The 22,402-nt window shown below is 51.1% G+C and overlaps 1 protein-coding gene across 7 annotated transcripts in view; it reads left to right on the plus strand.

Annotated features, from left to right (window-relative positions):
• The first annotated feature begins 2,106 nt into the window (after positions 1-2,106).
• The window catches only part of Znf710 (zinc finger protein 710), a 61,779-nt gene continuing 41,483 nt past the window's right edge, over positions 2,107-22,402 (plus strand). For 2 of the 7 annotated variants that reach the window (XM_074061784.1, XM_074061786.1), the window contains exon 1: positions 4,941-5,517. Coding sequence is in view for 2 of the 7 variants with exons in the window: in XM_074061782.1 (XP_073917883.1) it covers positions 10,344-10,426 (83 nt within the window). In the remaining 5 variants the exon portion in view is untranslated. Of the gene's footprint in view, positions 2,282-4,940; positions 5,518-6,388; positions 7,185-10,182; positions 10,427-12,699; positions 15,233-22,402 lie in introns of those variants that run through there. The other 5 variants (XM_074061783.1, XM_074061785.1, XM_074061787.1 and 2 more) reach the window with 5 other exon arrangements.

The raw sequence follows: 22,402 nt of genomic DNA on the forward strand, positions 1-22,402 counted from the left end.
GGGCTGGGGGTATGGCTGAGTGGTAAGGTGCTTGCCTAGCATGTACAAGGCCCTGGGTTCAATTCCCAGCAGTAGGGGAGGGGGAACTCACACAATTAGTAAGATATCAACTTTTCTAGAAGTTTCTTCATTGTTGGGTATTTTAGGCTATTTCCTTCCTGTCTTCCACCTGTCCATTTCCTCTAATTATTTTGAATTTTGCCAAAGTGAACAGTGCTTTCCAGCTATTAGGTGCTGGTGGCTGAGGCCTGTAATTCTAGCTACACTGGAGGCTGAGCTGGGGAAGATCGTGGCCTGAGGCCAGCCACCCAAATAGTCCTGGAGCCTCTATCTCAAGCAAAATGGGCTGGAGGTGTGGCTCAAGTGGTAAAGTGCCTGCTCTGCTAAGCATGAAGCCTTGAATTCAAACCCCACTCCCACCAAAACAAAAAAAATCAGATATTAGACACTGCAAAGTCACTGTTGTCTTTTAAATATTCGTTTGATTCTGCAAACAGATAAACCTTGTAACAACAGCCCTACCTTTGAATTTCAGTTCTATTCCCTCAGAAGTGACCCCCTTTGCTCCGCATCTAAACAGCAGGCTTCTTTCTCTCCCTGGTGACTCTGAAGATTCCCTCCTGAGGTTGGGTAAGTCAGGGCACTTGTATAAATGGTGATGTCTGTGAGCTTAGGCCCTTACAGGGTCCTCCTGACATTCCCACAGGCCCTGCAATCTCCAAATCACACACAACGTCTCGTGTTCCATGGCCTGTGTTCCCTGTTTTCATTCCTGCCAACACCTCAGGAGCCAGGTGAAGTTAATAAGGTGTCAGAGAAACAGGTGGGTCGCCTGCCCAGACAGATTCTCACCAGGAGAGGAAGGTAGTGGGGAGGGTCCCGGAGGGACAATGGCTTCAGAGGAGAAAACGAGGCAGAGGAGCAGGTATGGTGGGGCATGTCTGTAATCCTGGCTCTCAGGAGGCAGAGGGAAGAGGATTAAAAGAAAAAAAAAGGAAAAAAGGAGTGAGAAGAAAATAAAATCCAACTCACAGCTGGGAGCCCCAGATGGCTGTGGCCTCAGGAAGTTTTCAGACTTCTGTGACTTGATTTCCTTCTCTGTAAAATCGTGACACCTTCTTCATATAAAATGCTACCCTAGGTCCAGAAGCTGGTGTGCTCAGCCTGTAATCCTAGCTACTTGGGAGGCTGAGATCAGGAGGATTTCGGTTCAAAGCCAGCCCCAAGTGAATAGTTCCAAAGACTCTATCTCAAAAAAACCCAACACAAAAAAGGGCCGGAGATGTGGCAGAGCACCTGCCTAGCAAGCTCAAAGTCCTAAGTTCAAACCCCAGCAGTCACCAAACAAAATAAATAAATAAAATTTAAAAAAGGTACCCTAGCCTGGCACAATGGAGACGGTTCAAAAATGTTTTTCTTAGCAGTTTCCTAAAAGTGGAAATCTGTAAGCCTCCTGCAAGTCAACAATTTGTTTAAGCAAATTAAGATATATGCAAATCGAAGTGCTATCATTTGTTAGAATGATAATCTGGGTGTTTATAGAGAAGAAAAGGTATTTGTGACAGTGCTGAGTGGGAGGAGTTGTAGTTTAGAAGGTGGTATGAGGCCTTTTTAAATTCTGTAAAAATCCCATTTACATGTATAGCCCTGTATTTGTTCAACAATATTTATTTGTTAAGTTTTATTACGTACATTTACATGTAGATCTGGGGAAATAAAATGTCCATGCTTATACACCAAAACGTAATGTCAGTTTTGCTTAGCCGATGGTCAAATTCTTTCACTATGAACTTTCACCATGAATTTTTTCACCATGCAGAACATAAAGAAATAATGAATATGTTTAAAGTTTCCAAAGCAGGAACTGGTAAGGCAGGGTCTGCCCAGCTGGGGTGACCCATGGGCCACCACGCTGTTGGTGCTGAGCTCAGACCCCCAAGGAAAGAACTAGGAGCCTCTGAGAGAGTTAGCCTGTGCTCTGGGAAGTCAACCACCCGCCCCCACTGGGATGAGCCTGGCTCTCTATTTCCCTTCCCTGAGCAAACACAGCCAGGTGCTTGTGGCCGGGAGCCTCCTGGCTGTGACAAGGCCACCGTCGCCTGATTCCTGTGTTCCTCCAGCAGGCGACAGCTCCAGGGATCAGGCCAGGCCGGGCCTTCCTAACCACACTCAGCCGGTTCTGGTCGGTTCTGGTGGGCTTCCTTCTTGAGTGAGATGTTCCCAACCCAGCTACCTTTGAAGAAATGCTTCCTCCCCAGCCGGCTCACACCTTTCTGGCCTGGTGAGTCACCTTGCTTTCAACCCAGAGTCTCATTTCCAGGTTGGAAGGGCACCTCCCTGTCACTCCCTCGTTTATATAAAGATGAATAGAAACTCCTGTGCAGGAGCAGTGAGGGCTCCAGGCGTGGGTTCCTCTAAGCCACTGGCGACTCTGTGATGTGGTTATTTCCACACCCATTTTACTAATGAGAAAGTTCAGATTTTAGGCCAGGCTCCAGTGGCTCACGCCTGTAATCCTCTAGCCACTGAGGAGGCAGAGATCACGAGGGTCTTGGTCTGAAGCCAGCCCTGGGGCAAATAGTTCTTGAGACCCTGTCTTGAAAAAAACCCTTCACAAAAAAAGGGCTGGTGGCATGGCTCAAGGTGTAGGCCCTGAGTTCAAGCCCCAGTACTGCATGTACGTCTAGACACTTGGACACAAGGGACTGAGACTCAGTCTTTTTATCCCGACTCTGTAAGGGAGGAAACTGAGTCTCAGTTATTCACCCAAGTTCATGAAGCTGGGTCAGTAAAAATGGGCTCTGATCTGAACATTTCCCTGACACCCTCCCCCTCCCCAACTTGGACTCTATGCTGTAGGAAGTACTTGAACTCTTGTGGGTTCCAAGAACGTCTAAGACTGTCCTCTCTTGCCCTGAGGACGGGCTGTTCCCTTCCAAGCATTTGGCTAGCATAGGCCTACTTATCTAGATGTACCCTCCTCCAGGCAGCCTTTCCAGAACATCCTCCTAGAATGGTTCCTTGGTTTACCCTTGCCAGATATAATGTGACCTGAAGTTTGTCTGTCTTCTTTTGCTCCTTCGTCCACCAGTCTGCAGAGCCAGGGCAAGGACCTCCTCCTATTGATAGTTAAGTCCTTAGCACCTCCCACCCAGTAGCTGGCACAGAGTAGGTCCGTAGCAGGCATCTGTTGAATGAATGCTTGACTATTGGAGCTGTGTTTTGCTTTGTTTGGAGGTTTGACTGTGCCAAGAGAGGGGCTGGAAATGACAAAAACGTGGCTAATGACAAAAACAGTCCCTCTTAAGGTGTCCTGGGTGAAGTCTCTGGGATCCTTGTGTGATGTCAAAATTATGGTGTCCTGCCAGGCGCTCACACCTGTCATCCTAGCTACTCAGGAGACAGAGATCAAGGGATCACAGTTCAAAGTCAGCTCAGGGAAATAGTTCCAGAAGACCCTATCTTGAAAAAACCCATCACAAAAAAGGGCTGGTGGAGTGGCTCAAGGTGCAGGCCCCAAGTTCAAACCCCAGTACTGCAACAAAACAAAACAAAACAAAACAAAACCCCAAAAAACCCCCAAATAACCAAAACCACGTCGGTGTCCTTATTGCTGAATCAAACTCTCTGGCTTGTGTTCTCACTGGTAGTCAGAAATAAATCAGGCTCTGACTGACTGGAGTCATTGCTTACAGCACCAGGAGTGGCGTAGGGTGGGGCGAGGGCCAGTGGCCCTGGGCCTTGCCTGTTAAGGTCCAGGCCTCCGGGCTGGGGTGAGGGGCAGGGAGTGTGAGGTCCTGTTCCTCGGAGGTTGCAGTCACTGGGGGAGAAACAATGGGGGCTCAGCATCTGCTGTCGCTGGGAGAAGGGACCCTCCAGTGAAAAGCCAAGGGAGAGCTGGGAAGTGTGGGAGGAATTGATGAGGAGAAGGGGTGGAGCCAAGGGATGCAGCCGGGAGGAAGGAAGGGAGAGGGAAGGAAGAGCGAGGGAGGGGAGAGGAGCCAGGCAGGCTTCCCTTCTTCTCAGTGACCTGGTCCTGAGCTAAGGCCACCCCCTCGCATTGTCTCCAGCAGAAACCTTGTGTGTGTGTGGGGGGGGGGGTGGGGGGGGCCAGGATCTCAGTTTGGATCCTCAGCCCCAGTCCAAGGGCCAGGCATCCAGCAGGTGCTCAATACTTACTTGGGATAATAAGAAACAACTTTGCTCTGGGAACTTTTCCCCTGTGTTCTCCCCACTGCTCCCGAGGACAGAGCAGATCTTGGGAGCACACCCAGGCGCCCCATGAATAATTGACCCTGGTGGCGGCTGTGTCCGCAGGCTCCGCACCCGGAGAGGCTGCTCGAGAGTGGCGGGGGGTCCAGGAGGCTTGGAGGCGGGGTGTCCGGCCTGCCCGGGGAGCTAGGAGGCCAGTCAGGGCCAGGGGACAGCCACGCCTCGGTGCCCCCAGCAGCGGGTGCGTCCAGGCCCCGGGCTTGGGGAGCCCCCTGGTCGCCCCCTCGAGCGTGGCCGTCCAGGGCTGTGCTCGCAGCTGATTCGACGCTCGCTCTGTGCGGGGCTGTGCGGGGCCCTGGGCTCTGAGCCCATCGTGCCCACTTTGAGACCCCCAAGTCAGGAGCCCACCCAGCCTTACACCCCGCGGGCTGCCAGGGCGCCCCGCCCGCGCTTCCGAAGAACCCCGCACCCCGGGGCCACCCGCCAGCTTCCTGGGCGGGGGCGGGGACCCTCCGGGCCCCCTTTGTGTCCCAGCCAGGGATGGGCCCCCCATTTCCATGCGAGGTCCTGACACTCCCTTTCCCCCGCTTGTTAATCTTTGTTCCCCTTTTCTGCTGAGAGGAGGGAGAGAGAGAGAGAGAGAGAGAGAGAGAGAGAGAGAGAGAGAGAGAGAGAAGGAAAAAAGGCGTGACTTGATTTTCAAACGAAACTCCCACAGCAAACAAAACCCTTTTAGAGAAATAAGAAAGGAGGAAGAAGGAAGAAAAGAGGGAAGGGAAAAAGAGAGGGGGGGTGGGAAAAAAAAAACCCCAACCCTGCAGGCTTTTCAATTCGAGTAGGAGAGTTGAACCGAGAGAGAGGAGAAAGAAAGGAGGAAGAATCGTCTGCGGTAGAGAGAGAAAAGAAACTTGGGCTGACAAGAGGGGGGTGCTGGGGGGGAAGGAAGTGAGAAAACAAAAGAGAGATAAAAGGGCTGCTTTTCTGTCTCTCTCTTCCTCTGCGAGCTGGGTTAGGAGGAGCTGTTTTGCATCCCTTCACGTCAGCCCTGCCTCATTCCCTTCTTCCAGGGAGAGAGAGAGAGAGAGAGGAGAGAGAGGAGAGAGAGAGGGAGGAGAGAGAGAGAGAGAGAGACAGAGAGAGAGAGAGAGGAGAGAGAGAGGAGCCGGAGGGAGGGCGCAGGAGCAGGCAGGCGCGCGTGGAGGCGGCTCGCAGCAGCAGCCCGGGCGGTGGGCAGCCAGGAGCCCCCGGCCCGCCCCGGCCCGGCCCGCCGAGGGCCACCGCGCAGGAGCCGCGCCCGGACCCAGGGTGAGTGTCCCGCGCGATCGGGCCCCGGCCCCGCAAGCCCCGGGGGCGGCCGGGCGGCGGGGACACTGGGTGGGGGGGCGCGGGGGTGGGCGCTGCGACCGTGGCCGACCCGCCCCCCGCCTGTCCCCGGGGACGGCTGCGCGCAGGCCCGCGCCGCGCTGCAAACATGTCGTCTTCTCCTTCCACTTCCACATTCCCTCATGCCGGAGAGCTGGAGGGGGAGAGAGAGAGAGAGAGAGAGAGAGAGAGAGAGAGAGAGAGAGAGAGAGGGAGAGGGAGAGAGAGAGAGAGAGGAGAGGGGGAGAGAGAGAGCGGGGAAAGAGAGAGAGAGAGAGAGAGAGAGAAAGAGAGAGAGAGATGGCGTCCGGGGGGTGGGGTGGAGGGGGGAGAGGGAAAGAGGAGAGGAGGGGGAGGGGAGGGAGCGAAAGAAGGCGAGAGCGAGGAGAGCGCGCGAATGAGAGAGAGAGAGAGAGAGAGAGAGAGAGAGAGAGAGAGAGAGAGAGAAGCAAAAATGAAAGGAAAGCGCGGCGGCCGAGCTCGAGGCCGGGGAGGCGGCGGCGACGGCGGCTCCCGATCGGGCCCCGGGCGCACGTGGGTGTCGCGGCGCCGGGTACGGTGCGCACCCCCCGCACCCGGCCCGGGACTCAAAGTTTCACCCCTCGCCGCCCCGCCCCGCCCCGCGGCTGCCCACAAACTTTACTCTCCGAGCGGGCTGGGGTGGGAAGGGCTGAGCGCGCAGTTTGGGGGTGCTGGGGTGCCCACTCGGGGGTAGGGGGAGGAGGGTACCGCAAGACCCCCGACCCGGCTGCTGTCCCGATCCTCGGACCTGTTGAAGCCAACCAGCTGGGGTCCGGTGGGGGTGTGGGAGGGGAGGTGGGTGCGATGGCCGGCGGGGGTCCCCACAGCCGGTGTGCAGCTTCCCGTGGCGCAGTCCCCCTTCCTTCCCCGTCTCCCTCTCTCCGTCTCCTCGCGGTCATTTTCCTAATTGGACAGAGCTATGGGGCGTGATCGCCGGCGTCAGATCGGGGGCCCCCAAGCTGCCAAGTGGGCGCGGAGGCTCGGGGACCGCTGGGGCCGCCCTGCCTGGCCACCCTAGACGCCCAGATCCCAAGATCCGGCCCTGCCTGTGCCACCCCTTGTCCCCCACCGCCAAACCCTGGACTTGCTAAGTAGTGCGTCTTGGATTTTTTTTTTTTTTTTTTACAACTTGCCTTTTAAGATGACTTTTGTGTTACCTGCAAGCGCTTCCCTTCAGTCCCAGCTGTAGTTGGGGAAGATTTAAGAGGCCCGGGAGGTGCTTGTGGAGGTTTCCAACAAACCCGAAATGGTCATTCATGTCTCTGCGCTCAGCGAGATGGTGGGGGCCAGGCCCAGACGTAGCCTGGCTGCGTCTTCAGCGGGACACTGCGAGGTCCTTCCCGGGCAGAGTGGCGCCCGCCAGTGAGGGGACATCACCCTGGCGCTGCCGGCCGAGTGCCCACCCATGAGCGCCTCTCTTTCTCTTCCCAACGGAAAGGCTCCCCCGCCAGTGTCCTCCTGAAGAAGATGTAAATAGTCCCAGGTGGGTGCCTGGGAAACTCACAGGTGTGCGGAGAAGGACTTTGAGCTCTTGGGGGGTCACCCAGCCAGCTTTGAAGCGACCCTCTCACTCCTGCGTGTGTACACGTGTAAGTAAAAGCAGCCAAAGTTCATTCTGCCAAGTTGACGACCCAAACTTGTGCGGGCAGGCGCTGCATCTGGTGCGTCCTCATCAGTGGCCTTCAGAGAACCAGGGGGGCCTTGTGAGGGGGAGGGGAAAGTGAGCCTTCTCTGTCTTTAGATATTAGATATATTTCCATCCAAGCTGATAGGTCTGTCTGGTTTTGATCTTTGAGACCTAGTGTGGTCATCCCCTTCTCTTTTGTTTTAAAGTAAATACTATTTTCTAGAGCTTTCCTGGTGATTTTGTGAGTTCCCTCTCTGGCCACAAGGAACCCTGTGCCACTTGCACCTGCTGGTCCTGGAGCAGAACTTCTAACTGGTCACCTAGAGCCCCAGCCTCCTCTCTTGGTGGGCATTGGGGGTGGAGCTACTTTCTTTTGGGAGGGGGACTGGGCTTGGGTTGTGTTTCTTTCCACAGCCTAGCCTGGCTGTCTGTGTGCCACAGGGTGGTGACAGGTGTGGGACAGAGGCTCACCCTTGGAGCCAGTTGCTCCTCTTCTGGGGTGTGCTTAGGTCCATTCCATCCTAACCAGGCATTTCCTACCTGGGAGACTTATTTTAGGGTTGGTGTCTTGAGGCAGGGAGGCAGGCAAGGTCTAGATGGCTTTCACGTTGGTGGGACAATAATGGGATCACCAGAAATTTGGCCACAACTTCTGTTTTAGGTTTGTCTTGTGACCCAGAGATATTTCTAGCAAGATTGCATCTAGAAAGAAGCATAAGTTTTTTTGATTTTTTTTTTTTTTTTTTTTTTTTGAGACAGCCTCTCACTATTTAGCTCACATTGGCCTAGAACTTGGCTTCTGTCTGCTAAGTGCTGAGATTACAGGCATGCACCACCATACTTGGCTCTAAGTTAACTAACTTCTTTCTAGATAAATAAAAGGAAGAACCTGTTGTACCTGGGGGGAAACAGGTGAAGGCTCAATTGTCTGTCTGTCCATCCTCCTCCTCCTTTCTTCCTGAACTGATGCTTGGTGCAGACTCCTCATTTGATCTGGTCTCCTGGATCTGGATCCCACATGACTTACCACGGCCAGCGTCAAGTAGCATCTCAGTTTGTAGAATTGAAAAATCTGACTGCAGGGTCTCTTCTGTTAATGGTGGTTCATCCAGCAATTTTACTTCAAAGCTGGAAGAGGACCTCAGAGATTAAGCAGACCAAGGCAGGAAGAACGCGCGCGCATGCCCCCAGGGAGCCACAAATCCAACCTGTCCAGAATGTTCTTAGCAGGCTTTCCACAAGGCCACTGCTTCTGCTACTGACTGGGGTTCCCCAGTCAAACACCATTAAAGAACATGGCGGTAAGGACTTGAAACCCATGCTGCAGGCAGGAGCTCATCCAGTGAGCACAGTGCCTTGTTTTCCCAGTGGGCTACGCACCCCCTTTCTGAAGGGTCCCACGGGCCAGCATGACTACTGGGGGGACTGGCTTCTTCAAAGTCTCACAGTTCAGCAGGTGGACTTTTAGGATGTTCCTAAATTGTCATTTTTTTGATCTGATACTTTCTTCATCCTTTGTACTTCTGCATGGATTATTTGGACTTGGCCAGAGGGGAAAATGAGGACAGACGGAAGGGCCAGAGACCTGAACTGAGCTTCACTGCAAGCAGAGAGGTAGCAGATATGTCTGGATTTGGATATTATGAATTTCTTTCTATGGTCTTATTTTGTGTTGTTTGACTCTAAGCATTGCCGACCCTCTGTAGGACTAGGCACATAGTAGGCCCTTCATAAATACCAGAATGAACGCAGTGGACCTAAGGAAAAGGCTTTTCCTCCCTGAAGGAGCCCACAAATGACAGGCAGAGGCAGGGACAGGGAGGTGATTGATGGACCCTGCAGAGTTGTGCGGTGATTCATTGTTTTAAACAAGCTCTCGACAGGTAAGACAGGAGGGGGCTGGGAAGAGGGGATGGCGGATGGGTGGAGCCACTGGGTGGAGACTCCTGCAAAACAATAGAGAGATTTTGAATTGACTCAGATATACAGAGGATAATACGAAGCTGTGTCCTGGGCCTGGACTGCGCTAAGAGTTTTATACAGCCCACCTCCCTTACTCTTTGCCACAATGCTATTCTCACTTGGTAGCCTGGGGAAATGAGCACAGAGGAGTTAAGCCACTTGTCCCAGGGCACAGAGCTGGTATCTGACTGACTGACTGACTTCAGGCCTTGTCTCCCTGGAATGATGATGTGGTTAAACTACTCCAGGAAGGAGCTAGGCCTTCAGATATTGGATTCTCCTGGAAGGGTCTCGGAAGAGAAGATAGAGAAGAAATTGCCAATTTGCAGTAGAATGAGGCTGGCCAGGGAGCGTGGCCACTGCCGGAAGGTGGTTCACTCAGGGAGGATGCTTGCTTCTCTGCAGAGTGGTGGTACCCGAGCAGGGCTATTTGGTATTGAATAAAGACTTAGGGTGTAGAGTGCTTGGGGTTGCATCCTGGTCCTTGAGCCTTAACTGAGCATGAGCCCTACCGCTAGCTACACCCCTAATCCGATGGGTTTGAACTGGTAGGAATTTTACTTTTATTTTAATGGCAGTACTGGGGTTTGAACTCACAGCCTCACGCTTGCAAGGCAGGTGCTCTACTACTTAAGCCATGCTACCAGCCCAGCTGGTGGGAATTTTAAAGCTAAGAAGTATGGCTGACCTTGACATCTTCAGTTTCCAGTATGGGTAGACCTTACCTTCCACTCCAGGACGCCAGGCCAACCTGTGGCGGACCATGGCAGCTACGTTTCACTGCAGTCTTGTTTTGCCAGATACAGTGCTGGTCCCCTCCTCTGGGAGCTTGCAGTCTCTCTGAGGCAGACATTAAACTAATAATTACACAAATACTCTTTAATTACAGTTGTTATAAATGCTTCAAAGGAAAAAGTTCAGAGGCAGAGGAGCCAGTAATTTTAGGGAGGGGGCTGGGGAAGGGACACTTTTCTGAAGACAGGCCACCTTGACACCTGCGCTACTGGAATCTGTTACAAACACAGCACCTCGGCTGTCCCCAGACTCTCGCTGAATCTGTATTTAATAAGATTCCCAGGCAAGGTCCTGTCTGGGGAGCTCCAGGTGCTGGGAGGCTCTCAGCTTTGCAGTGAAGTAGTCAGATGACCTCCGTCAAGTAATGAGAGAGTTGGACAATGTGGAAAGTCCCTCTGGCCTCGACCCTGACCGTATCAGCTTTTGCTGTCTCCAAGACCGTCTAGGGTAAGGACCAAGATGTCTGCAGCACCATCCACTCTCTCCTCTAACTTGTTAAAAAATTTATTTTTATTTTTTAGTGGTACTGGGATTTGAACTCAGGGTCTCACACTTGCTAAGCAGGCGCTCTACCACTTGAGCCAGTCTGCCAAACCCTTTTTTGTGATGGGTATTTTCAAGATAGGGTCTCAAGAACTACTTCCCCAGGCTGACCTCGAACCGCAATCTTCCTGATCTCTGCCTCCTGAGTAGCTAGGATTACAGGCGTGAGCCACCAGCGCCTGGCAGTTTGCCTTTTTATTTTTGTTTTTTGTAGTACTAGGGTTTGAATTTAGGGACTTAGGCTTGCTAGGCCAGCACTCTACTGCTTGAGCCCAGCCCCCGCTGGCTAAAGGCTTTTTATGAGCATCAGCATAATTTGCAGAAAGTAGATGGAGCTGTGCTGCACACAGGCAGATTTTCTTAAGGGGACAGCCCTTGGGCAGGACTGGTCTGAAGCAAGAGAAAACCTGGCACAGGTCTAAAGGGCTTTGGGGAAGAGAGGTGTAACATGTCTCCCAAAAGCGGAACCTGAGGCCGGGGAAGAACCTGCCTGTGGTGGGACCATGAGACGCTGGTGACATCCTCACTTCGCTCACTGTAGGGAGGGCTGGAGTCAGGGGTCCTTGACCCTGCAGTGTGTCGGGGGTCTGCTAGGGGTCAATAGACCTGAGCCTGCACAGGATTATCGCACACTTGTCTGGAATGGGACCTGTGGTTTTCACCAGCCTTTAATGGGTCTGTGGTCCCCAGAGCTGGAGTCAAATGTCTTTCCGTGCTAACCTCCTCTCTCTATTCTTCAGAACTTGCTGTATGCTGGGCACAACTCTAAGCCCTCTATGTACTGTAGTAGGTTATTTATTTATTTGGAAGACTGGGGTTTGAACTCAGGGCCTCGTGTTTGCAAAGCAGGCGCTCTATCACTTGAGCCACACCTCTAGTCCATTTTGCTCTGGTGATTTTGGAGATGGGGTCTTGAGAACTATTTGCAGGGCTGGCAGAATGGCTCAAGTGGTAGAGTCCCTGCCTAGCAAGCATGAGGCCCTGAATTCAAACCCTATTGTACTAAAAAGAGAACTACTTGCTCAGGCTGGCCCTAAACCTCGATCCTCACCATCTCAGCTTCCCAAGTAGCTAGGATTACAGGTGAGAGCCACTGACACCTGGCTACTTGTTCATTTTTGAGACAGGGTTTCTCTGCAACCCAGGCTGGTCTCAAACTCCTGTCTAGCAAGTGTGAGACCCTGAGTTCAAACCCCCGTTCCCCCCCCAATGTATATATACATATATATATATATATATATATATCTAACAAGGCAACTGCAGTACCAAGGACTGAATTAGAAGTTTTGAAAAGGGGAAGAAGGCAGTTGAAGAATTGTACCCTTAAATTGGTGTGGTGGGGTGAGACAACAGGAAATTGGGGTTGATCCTGAAGGGGAGGGATTAAAGGATGTCAGGTGAAACTGGGCCAATTGGCTGTTTTGGAGCAGCGTCATATGTGAAGTGACTGAGTGATGTGTGGGACTCCCAGGCCTGACCTTCCCTGTCCCTAGTTCCTTACCCCATGTACACAAGACGTTTATCTTTATGGGGCATTTTTTTTGGTAGAGTTTGAACTCAGGGCCTTGTACTTGCTAGGCAGGCGCTCTAACACTTGAGCCAGCCCCCACTGTGACATTCCGAATTCTTCTCCTCCCGCTGTTCAGCCCTCCTCGAAGCAGCCCTGCCCACCCTGCCTTAGTCGGGACACCTGTGCCTGCCTCCCAGAGTCATGCATTCCACTGGCTCCCCATCACCTCCCTGCTCATTCCTCTGTGTCCTGCCATGGCTGCCTCCTTAGGCCTGGGCCTCCTGCTTCCTCCTAGACCCTGATTTGCTGCAGACAGCGCCTGTCCACACTGCGTTCTCCCCACCTGCTTCACTTCTTGTGCCAGTTGCTGTCATGGACAGCCCTTGCTCTTCCTGAGTCTGGCTTGTACCTCGCCCTGCTACCTGTTGGTGCCTGGTCCTGGCTCTGCTGCTTGCTTCCCTTCCACGTCCCTGGCAAAGCCTGCATGTCGAGGACCCTCTTGTCCTATGTCTCTCGTAGACAGCCTAGAGTTTGTAATCCAGCGTGACATCTATTCTGAGTTTGGGCCATTTACATTCGTTGTAGTTTGGGGTATGTATGAATTTTTTTCTACCAACTTATTTTGTTCTTGCTGGTTTTTTTCTTTTTCTGATTCTTCTCTGTTTATTTCTTTAAATTGATTGAAAGGTATTTTTTTCTCTTTACTATTTGAAACTCTATTTCTTCTTTTTTGGGGGGGGCGGTACTGGGGTTTGAACTCAGGGCCTCATGTTTGGTAGACAGGTGCTCTACCACTTGAGCCACTCTGCCAGCCCTTTTTTTTGTGGTGGTTTTTTTCCTTGAGATAGGGTTTTGAGAACTATTTGCCTAGGGTGGCTGCAAAGTGTGATCCTCCTGATCTCTGCCTCTAGAGTAGCTGGGATTACAGGCATGAGCTGTGGTGCCCAGGTTCTATTTTTTTGATATATGCAGATGTATAAAGTTCAAAGTTACTTGTGTGTCTATCATTTTTCAAGCAATGCAAGGTTCTTGGAATGATTCATTCAGTATCAGAGATGTCCCTAGTCACAGTCACAGTGTTCAGATGCATCTTGTTTTTTTCTTTTTGTGATACTGGGGCTTGAACTCAGGGCCTACACCTTGAACCACTCTACCAGCCCTTTTTTGTGATGGGTTTTATTGAGATAAAATAGGTCTAGTTGCCTGGACTGGATTTGAACCACAATCTTCCTGATCTCTGCCTCCCAAGCAGCTAGGATTACAGGTGTGAGCCACAACACCTGGCTCACTACTTTCTTTAATCCTGTTAGGCCTAACACCTTGTCTTCTGTTTCCACAATTAGACAGCCATGCCTGTGCTGTGTGAAGCGTCTGTTGACGCCCTCTTTCGAGAACTTCTTTCTTTCCTTAGGTGTTTTATGATTTTTTGATTGTGAGATTTCTGAGAGAATTGTTTGAGGTTTAAGAGGACGGCCCATTCTTCAGGGAGGATGTGCTATGTATGTCCCTCTGCCAGTTCCCCAAAGGTCCCACAGATGATTCATTGATTCATAATTCTTTGTTTGCAGTTTTGGTGGTCAGAGTCCAAATCCGCACACGGACCTGCCAATGACCACAGATCCTCAGAGGAGCCATTTTAAAGCTCCACCCACAGTGAGCACTAAGCCAGATTACTTCCCTCCTGGCTGGATCTTCAGACACCCGGCCTTGTCCCACTGTTGCCTTGTTATCAAATGCCTTCTCTCGGGTTTTGGTCAAAGTCCTAATCTTATCAGACCCTATTAAAGACTGGGTCTCTTCTGAGCTCTCTCCATGCCATCTCTTGCAGCTTAACCAGCCCTTGCTTGAGTCCAGGCCATGGTCTGTTGCCTTACCTGTTAGCCTGTAGGGCCATGTGTTCAGACCCCACACTGGACTCTGAGCTTTTTGAAAGCTCAGAGCTATGCCATTTATGAGGCCATAGTGCCTGGCTCACTGCTGGGCAGAGTAGCTGTTTGGTAGATTGAACCGAACTTATTGATTGAACAGAATTTATGGTAAAATCAATATTTCTCTTCTTGAATAGCAATTTAAAAAAAATCATAAGATAACCTGTTCTGCCGTCTTGGAGCAGTCCAGTTCACCTCTTTGGATCTCAAGGTCCTGAACTGGAAAATGAAAGGATGTGTCTATGGCTGGGGGCATGGCTCGAGTGGTAGAGCGCCTGCCCAGCTAAGCGCAAGGCCTTGAGTTCAAATCCCTCCGTTCACATCCCAGTGTCACCAAAAAAAAAAAAAAGGAAGAAAAAAAGGTGCTTTGACATTTGGAGCAATTTACGGCTGTCTGTCGCAATGCTATGGATCAAGTCTGGAATCACAGATGAGATAAATAAGTGGAGATAAAAACACGATTCTGAGGTGCCTGGGAATGAGCTGGACGAGAAGGAGACATCCAATTTTAAAAAAAGAGGGCTGGAGGTGTGGCTTAAATGCTAGAGTGCCTGCCTAGCAAGCATGAGGTCCTGAGTTCAAACCCCAGTACCACCAAAAAAAATAAAATAAAGGCTATGGGGGAGTCGCTCAGTGGTAGAGCGCTTGCCTGTGTGTGTGCGGGGCTGTGGGTTCGATTCCCAGCATGGGATTGAGGAGACTAAGGAAGTTAAAATCAAGATGATATTTTAAACTGTTTGACTTGGGATGGCTATCAAAGAAAAAACATACTTAAACAAAACAAATTTCAGATGGATTAAAGATGATAAGTAATTTTTTTAATGAATTTTTTTTTTTTTGCTGGCACTGGGACTTGAACTCAGGACATCACACTTGCCAGGCAGGTGCTCTACCATTTGAACCACAAATGGTAAGGTCCAGCTCCTTAAAGATGAACTTGAGACTTTTTTTTTTAATGACATTAAAAAAATGTCATTAAAAAAATGGTCAAGGGCCAGTGACCATACCTCTTGGCCATGCATCATGGCGGTCGGTCCACCATAGCCCGGGCTCAGTAGAGTACATGTCAGCTCCCCCTCCTGTCTTCCCAGGGTAGGACTCAGGAAGTAGGTGACAGAAGGCAAGCCCGGAGCCCAGCCGGGGACATCAGACGCAGCGAGGAGGCTAAGGATGGACTTGCAGTGCTGCCTCTGAAGTTCCCGGCTTCTCAGAACATCCAAGCCCTAGCATTAGTTCAAGGGCGCTCTTATTACCATCTGTGAACTGGCTCAGGTAGGTGCCAGGGCTGCCAGGTGCACTTCCTGGAGGCGTTTTTACTTTGTTTGTGACAGGGAAGTTTCCAGGGCTAAAGGCACTTACTCTCTACTTGGGAGATTCTGGAAGGATAACTTTGTAAAGCATTTTTCTATGCATCAAACGCCATCTCTTTTAATAAACGAAGGGGGGTGGGCATTTTTTTTTTAATCTGTCTCTCAGAAACACCCGCACTGTTTCCCAAAGTAAAGTATTGACTGCTTCATCATTGCTGGAGAGAAATGCCGTATCGAGAACAAAGCCAGAGGTGTCGACCATGTTTAACACCAGGCTGGAATTTATGGGATCCAGCTTCCCCCAGGGGAAGATTTTGATATCTATAAGCCATACAAAATCATCCCGCACCAGCTGTCCTCGTGTGCTGTGTCTTATTTATTTTCTAAGCTGGGGTTGTCATTTCTTAAGAAAGAGGCAGGGTCTTTTTGGAGTGAGGGGGACAGATGGGATGTTTTCAGGATCTGTGCGTCTGAGTCGGTCTGTCCAACGTCCTGTCACTGAGCCACTTGGCCTCTTTACAAGGGCTGTGCAGTGGCCCACCCTGCCCATGCTTGCCCGTTTGGGCGGTGACAGTGGAAGGAAGTGACTTGAGCATCCCAGCGCTGTCCTGTGTGAGTGTGTACCCAGTGATCATGGCTGCAGGGGTGGATGGGGAGGAGCCGTCCGGTCAGCGTTTCCCTCACGGATGAGTCTCGACGTGGACTTTAAAGCCTCCAGCTTTTGATCAGAAAGAGGGCTGGGGACACTCAGCGCTCAGCCGGCGCCCGTCGCTCCTCAGGTTTTCCCGATGCTTGAATAATTAACTCTGTGCCTGTGGAATTTTCCTTCCTGGGCTTCAGGACATGGCTGTTAGCTGAAGCGACTCCCGTCCCGGTCCCGGTGCAGTCTGAGTTCCCAGTGCCCTCCCAGGCCCTGGTCCGTGATGGTCTTGTGTCCTGTCCTCACGGGGAGAACGCTGATGTCGCTAGAGCCCTTTCCCTTCATTATAGAGCTCATGGGGACTTTTCTTTTAACCCCTATTTTTGGGCTTTTCTACATTGGTTGTTAAAATTCATTCCTTGCCATCAGCCAAATTAACAAAGATCAGAAACTGCCTCCCCTTCCTTTTCTTTTTCCTTTGAAATACGGGGTCTTGCTATGCTGCTCACATTGGCTACCAACTCCTGGGCTCAAGCGAGCCTCCTGCCTCAGCCTCCAGAGTGGCTGGGATTATAGGCTCACCCAGCTAGACACTGCTCTTTTTCCCTTTCCCCTTAGCCGTCACTGTCTAGAGAGATGACTGCTGTCCTTTCTGTGTTAGGGCCTTCTGGAGGATGCTACTCCCTCTTGTCTGGATACTACCTCTCAGTTCTTGAAAATATTCTTAGGTGATTTCAAGATGTGAATTACAAGCCTGTAATTCTAGCCACTTGGGAGGCTGAGATCAGGAGGACCGAGATTCGAGGCCAGCCTGGACAAAAAAAGTTTACAAGACCTCATCTCGTGGTGGCGTGTACCTGTCATCCCAGCTACAGCTGGAAGCTTAAATAGGATTGCAGTCCAGGTTGGCCTGGGCAAAAAGTGAGACCCTATCTCTAAAATAACCAGAGCAAAAAAGGCTGGAGGTGTGGCTGAATCTATAGAGCGCCTGCCTAGTAAGTGCTAAGCCCTGAGTTCAAACCCCAGTACCACCAAAAAAAGATGTCTGTGTCTAGTATGATTCTTTTTTCATTCATTATTATTTATTTATTTTTTGGTGGTACTGGGGTTTGAACTCAGGGCCTACACCTTGAGCCACTCCACCTGCCCTTTTTTGTGATGAATGTTTTCAAGATAGGGTTTCACCAGGGCTGGCTTCGAACCTCGATCCTCCTGATCTCTGCCTTCTGTGTAGCCAGAGTTACAGACATGCGTCATGCGTCACGCGTCACAGGCGCCTTGCTGCCTCAGGCTCTTGAGTGCTGGGATTACAGGTGTATGCTGCCACTCCCAGCTGAGCTAATGGACTGTGGTTTCCTACATTTAGGCTGCTTTGTCTTTTTCTCTAATGAAGAACACTGTGGGTTGTTTTGCACAGTCTTTATTATGTTCTCAGGACAGGTTTCTAGAAATGATTCATTAGGCCAAAGACAGGCTCATTCTGAAAGCTCTTGATTTAGATGTTAAATTACCCTCCAGAAGCAATACTAGTATTCTGATTTCTTTTAGCTGAAAACCAGGTCTTATTTTTTTAAAACAGGGTTGTAAGTTTTTAAGACATTCTCTTTCCATGTGTCACACGTTAGTTTCAAGGACTTGGCTGTGAGAGGGCCTATAGAGATGACAGGCATGGCTAACTTGGGAAAGAAAATCCCCTGTCATTGCCCCTCCTTTTGCAACCGGAGCCCAGGGATCTTCCATCCCCAGGCAGCAGGGCAGTTCTGTGACTCCCCAGGAAAACCTCCAGGTGCTCATGTTGGGGAGCCTGGGGCACAGCAGTGTGGAGACAGAGTCCATCAGGAAACTGAGGCTGATCTGTCTTCTAGAAGGATGCTCTTAGCACAGACATCCTACCCCGACTCCAAGCCCCGACTCGCAGCCCTACTGGGCTGGGCGGGTGTTAGTGTGTGTGGCGGGGGAGCTGAGGATTTCCTGTGCAGGCCTCAGCGCCTGGCCCGGGGGACACCTCTGCCCAGCCTCTAGCCCCCTGGCAGCCCAGTTCTTCCGGCACCATCCTGGTGGGGGATCAGAGGGAGTTTGAGAGGAACAGGCCTTCCTGTCCCTTGTCTGCCTGGCTCTTCCTCCTTTTCCACTCTCTTCCTCCGTCACCAGTCTTCTTTATGGCCTCTGAGGATCTTCCCCCTCTTAGCTTTTTTTTGCTTCCCAGGATGGTCCTCACAGCACCACTCCTGCCACTTCTGTGTCCTCCTGTCTTGCTGGCCCAGTGCAGCTGAGGCCCAGGCCCAGCTGCCAGAAAGGCCCCGCACAGGCTCCAGGAGACCCGAGCTGCCTCTCCGCAAAAGACACAGTGTGCCAGCTGCTGCCCATATGGGTTACAAAACACAAAACCCCAGCCCCTGGAGAAGAGGGACCATTGGGTTTCTAGGAACCTGACGACTTCCGTGCTGTAAATGAGAGGCACGGGATGGGAGAGGGAGGCCAGGTGTCCCCAGGGTAGGCTTTGTTTCAGTTTTCATATGAGCCACCAAGGCACCCAGCTCCTTTGTCACTTTGTCCCACTGTCTGTCTGGATGAGCTCTCTTGTCTGCCCTGTCCCCCCCTCTTGTCCCCCACTCATCTCCCTCCCCCATTGGCCACACACAGAAGTCACAAGTCTCATTCACCTTAGATTCAGATGGAACTTGTCACTTTTCTTTTGTAGCAAGTTAAGAGCAATGGATGGCAGGAGTCCACCTGTAATGGACCCACCAAGGGCACACGTATTGGGCACCTTGGGTGTCCTGTGAGGGGTGTGGCACCCCTTAGCAGGGTCCAAGGGTAAGGGTCTCTGCTGTGGGTGGTTTGCTCCTCTGGGTTCTGACTGCTGACCTCTGCTTTGGGGAGCTGTCACCATGTCCTTTGGGGATCGGAAACTGCATTAAGTGGAAATACAGACCTGCTCTTCTCCTGGGCTCAGAGGCCAGGGGAGGACCTCACCAGCAAGTCACAGGACTCAGGATCGAAGCGACCATGACTTCTAGTCTTGGCTGACCGTCCCCCAGCTCTGATGACCTGCAGCCTGTGAAATGAGCTTATGAGGCTGCTTTTCATAGCTGTGCTCTCTGCCTACAACACTTGGTCATTACGACTACCTGTGGCCGAGGGCTGTGACGTCTACACTGCCTGATCCTCCGTTCTCAAAAATCTCCCTTTGTCACCTCTCTATTCCTTGTTTTTTGGCAGCACTGCAGTTTGAACTCAGGGCTTCACATCTGCCAGGCAGGTGCTTGAGGCACCCTGCCAACCCTTTTTCGTGTTGGGTATTTTTGAGATAGGGTCTCCCAGACTGTTTGTCCAGGGCTGTCCTCCAACCTGGATCCTCCTTATCTCAGCCTCCTGAGTAGCTAGGTTTACAGGCGTGAGCCACCAGCACCTGGCTCTTTATTCCTTCATTCAGCCAGCAAACTCTTATAAATAAATACCGGCCACGTGGCACACTCCGTGATATAAAGGTGAATGTCACAGTCCCCGTTCCCAGCGAATCCCCAATCCAGAAGCGGTGTTAGATGTTGGATGTATACACAAAAGCAAAGAAAATTAGCTCTTTTTTGTGGTTGTTTTTGCGGTGTTGGGGTGAGACCCTCGGGCATGCTAGCAGTGCTCTACCACAGAGCTACACCCCCAGCCCTGAAGATGGCTCTTCCAATGTGCTGGGGGGTAAATGGGCCAGGTAGGGGAGTCGGAGATGGTTTGGAGTGGCTTGGGAGTGGGGCATGTGGGTAGGATTATGGACGACGGAGGTGTAGGTTGGGGTAGGTTGCAAATGTGTTACAAGCCTGGACTTCATCCAGAGGCCTGGGAGAGCCATCCGTGGTCTCTGGGCAAAGAAACAGTATAGTTGATTCCTCTGGCAGTAAACTGAGGGGCACTGTATCCACACGGGGAGCCCCTCAGAAATGCTGCCCAAGAGACGGACTCCGCACAGGAAGCACACCACACTTGTGCTTCAGTTCCTTCTTGTGTCATGCAGAATTTCTGCTTCTCTCCAGCTGTTTACAGACGATTTACAAAAGTACGTTTTCTATACTTGATTGTGGGTTTTTTTTTTTTTTTACGGTACTGAAATTTGAACTCAGAGCCTACACTTTGAGCCACTCCACCAGCCCGATTTTTGTGTAGCATTTTTTCAAGGTAAGGTCTCGAGAACTATTTGCCTAGGCTGGCTTTGAACTAGATCCCTCTGATCTCTGCCTCTGAGTAGCCGGGATTACAGGCATGAGCCACCAGTACCTGGTTGTTTGTGTTTCTTAAAACTCACTGAGAAACAACCTGAAGTGGCATTTTCCACTGTGGCGTGTTCTCAGCATGTAGTTTTCGGTACTGAATCTGGTTTGAGAACAGAGGAAGCACTTCCCAAATGTCCCATGATCATGAGGGTCTGGAGACCTGGCTTCCTGATCCTCAAAAGGGTCAGCGGACAAGGAAGCACCTGCTCTAAGCAGTGACCGTGAGAGAAAGAGCATTCCTGCCCCCATCTCCAAAACAGAGAAACCGAGGCTCCTGAAAGTGGCTGCCTTGTGAAGGCCTGGCATCTACCAAGGGTGTTAGTGGGATTTGAACCCAGATGTGGCTGAATCCTGTGCTCACACTCCATCCACTGGCCCACCAGGAAAGTGAAGCAGGAGACAGAAAGGGGGCTTAGATGAGCCACTGGGGAGCCTGTTGGCTTCTACATTAAACAAGTGCTAAGGGCCACACGTCTCCCCTCTCCCTCCCATGTTCTGCTGCTGGATATCTGGAAGCTTCCATGTGCCCTCTGGGGAACTTGCTCCCACAGTGAGGACTGCAAGCCCTCAACCATGTCCTGACCGGGGTTCAACCCACTGTGTACACGCTGCATGGAGCACAGGGCAGGGTGTTGGTGACATTTGGTGACATTCGGTGTGAACGTAAACAGGTTTAAAGGTCATTATCCAGACGCTCAAAGTGCTGGCAGGGCTCTGCCTGAACTTAGGAAGCCTAAAGGGGCAGGAGATGTCTATGGCTTTTTTCCAGGCAGCATCATATGCCCCCCCTTCACATCTGTCACCTAAGCCACACCAGGCAGTGAGCACACTCGAGACAGGGCACTACAGCGTGCCGGGCGCCAATGAAGCCTTCTCTCTCTCTCTCTCTCTCTCTCTCTCTCTCCTTTCCCATTCCTGCTGCCTCTCCCACTGTCTCTTTTCTCCTCTGGGTGGACAGTCACAGAGCTGGCTTCTAGATTCCCTGGAGTTTCTGGCTACCTCCTTTCCAGCCACTAATCATGGGTGGGCAGTAGGAGCTGGCAGAGCATCTGATGTGTGCGCATCAGTCCCCGTTTTCATTTCCAAGGCCTCTAGAGCCACAGTGATGGGGGTGGGGTGGGGGGGTGTCCCTCACAGGGCCACCATCTTCAGTGTTTGCGTCTTGGGTGTGAATCTGTTTACTCCTCAAGTCTTCAGTGGCATCCTTTACTGTCTTGGTTGAAAGCCTTGTTTCTGCAGAAGAATGGGACTGTCACAAACCTTAGGCAAACAAACACTGAACAAAATAATATTAGCCAACCTTAGGGTTGTGTAGGGGATTTGGTAAATAGAAGTGTCAAGGTCAGAATTGCTCATGACCTTGTAAACTAGAAGTTACCAACCGCACATAGTCCTTGCTCGTTGTGTTTGAGTGGTTCCAAGCACGTCGGACCTTGCATCCTTTTCTTCTTTCTTTTGATACAACATGGCATGCAGAAACTTTTAAAAGCTCTCGGGCTTTGGAACTGAACATATGCTTTGCAAACATTTCTGTCAGCTACCAGTGACCGACAGCAAGAACGCACATCATACCCAGAACAGGAATTGTGCCAATCGGGGAGTCCTTTGATCACCAGGCAGTCAACCTCGCTAAAATACTGTAAATTTAAACCACCTACAGCGAAGACACAGCCACTTGACACAATGTAAAAGCATTATCCTAAATTGCCGGTGGGATAAGACCTAAATGCAGAATATAGTGAGAGATTTAGCAAAACACTGAGAGTCAGAATGCCATATGACCAAGTCTGTGGGAGACAACTGCTACTATTCGCCTAGCCTTAAATGCTTTTATTATTAAAAAGGGAGAGAGGAAAGGAGACTAAACCAAGCATTCAGCCTGAGATCTTAGGGAAAAAAAGAATAAAAAGAGCCCTTAAGGAAAATGGGAGGGAAAAAAATGGCAGCAATGAATGAATTAGAGCACAGAAACAGTGAAATTAGCAAATGCATCCAAGAGCTGATTCTGTTTTTAAACAAACAATAAGTCGACTAACCTCTGGCAAATCTGTTTGAGAAACAACAGGGTGAAAGATCGGAACGAGAAAGGGGACATCGCCCCTGCAAATTCTCAGTTGCACGCGTGCTTTTCTGCAAATATGGAAGTTGCTAATTGAGGAAAAACGGTGAGCCTTCTCGCAGCGCTGCCCCCCTGCCCAGAGAAGACGAGGGTCCCAGTGTTCTTGCT

The sequence above is a fragment of the Castor canadensis genome, chromosome 19 (assembly GCF_047511655.1).
Source record: "Castor canadensis chromosome 19, mCasCan1.hap1v2, whole genome shotgun sequence".
Taxonomy (NCBI): Eukaryota; Metazoa; Chordata; class Mammalia; order Rodentia; family Castoridae; genus Castor; species Castor canadensis.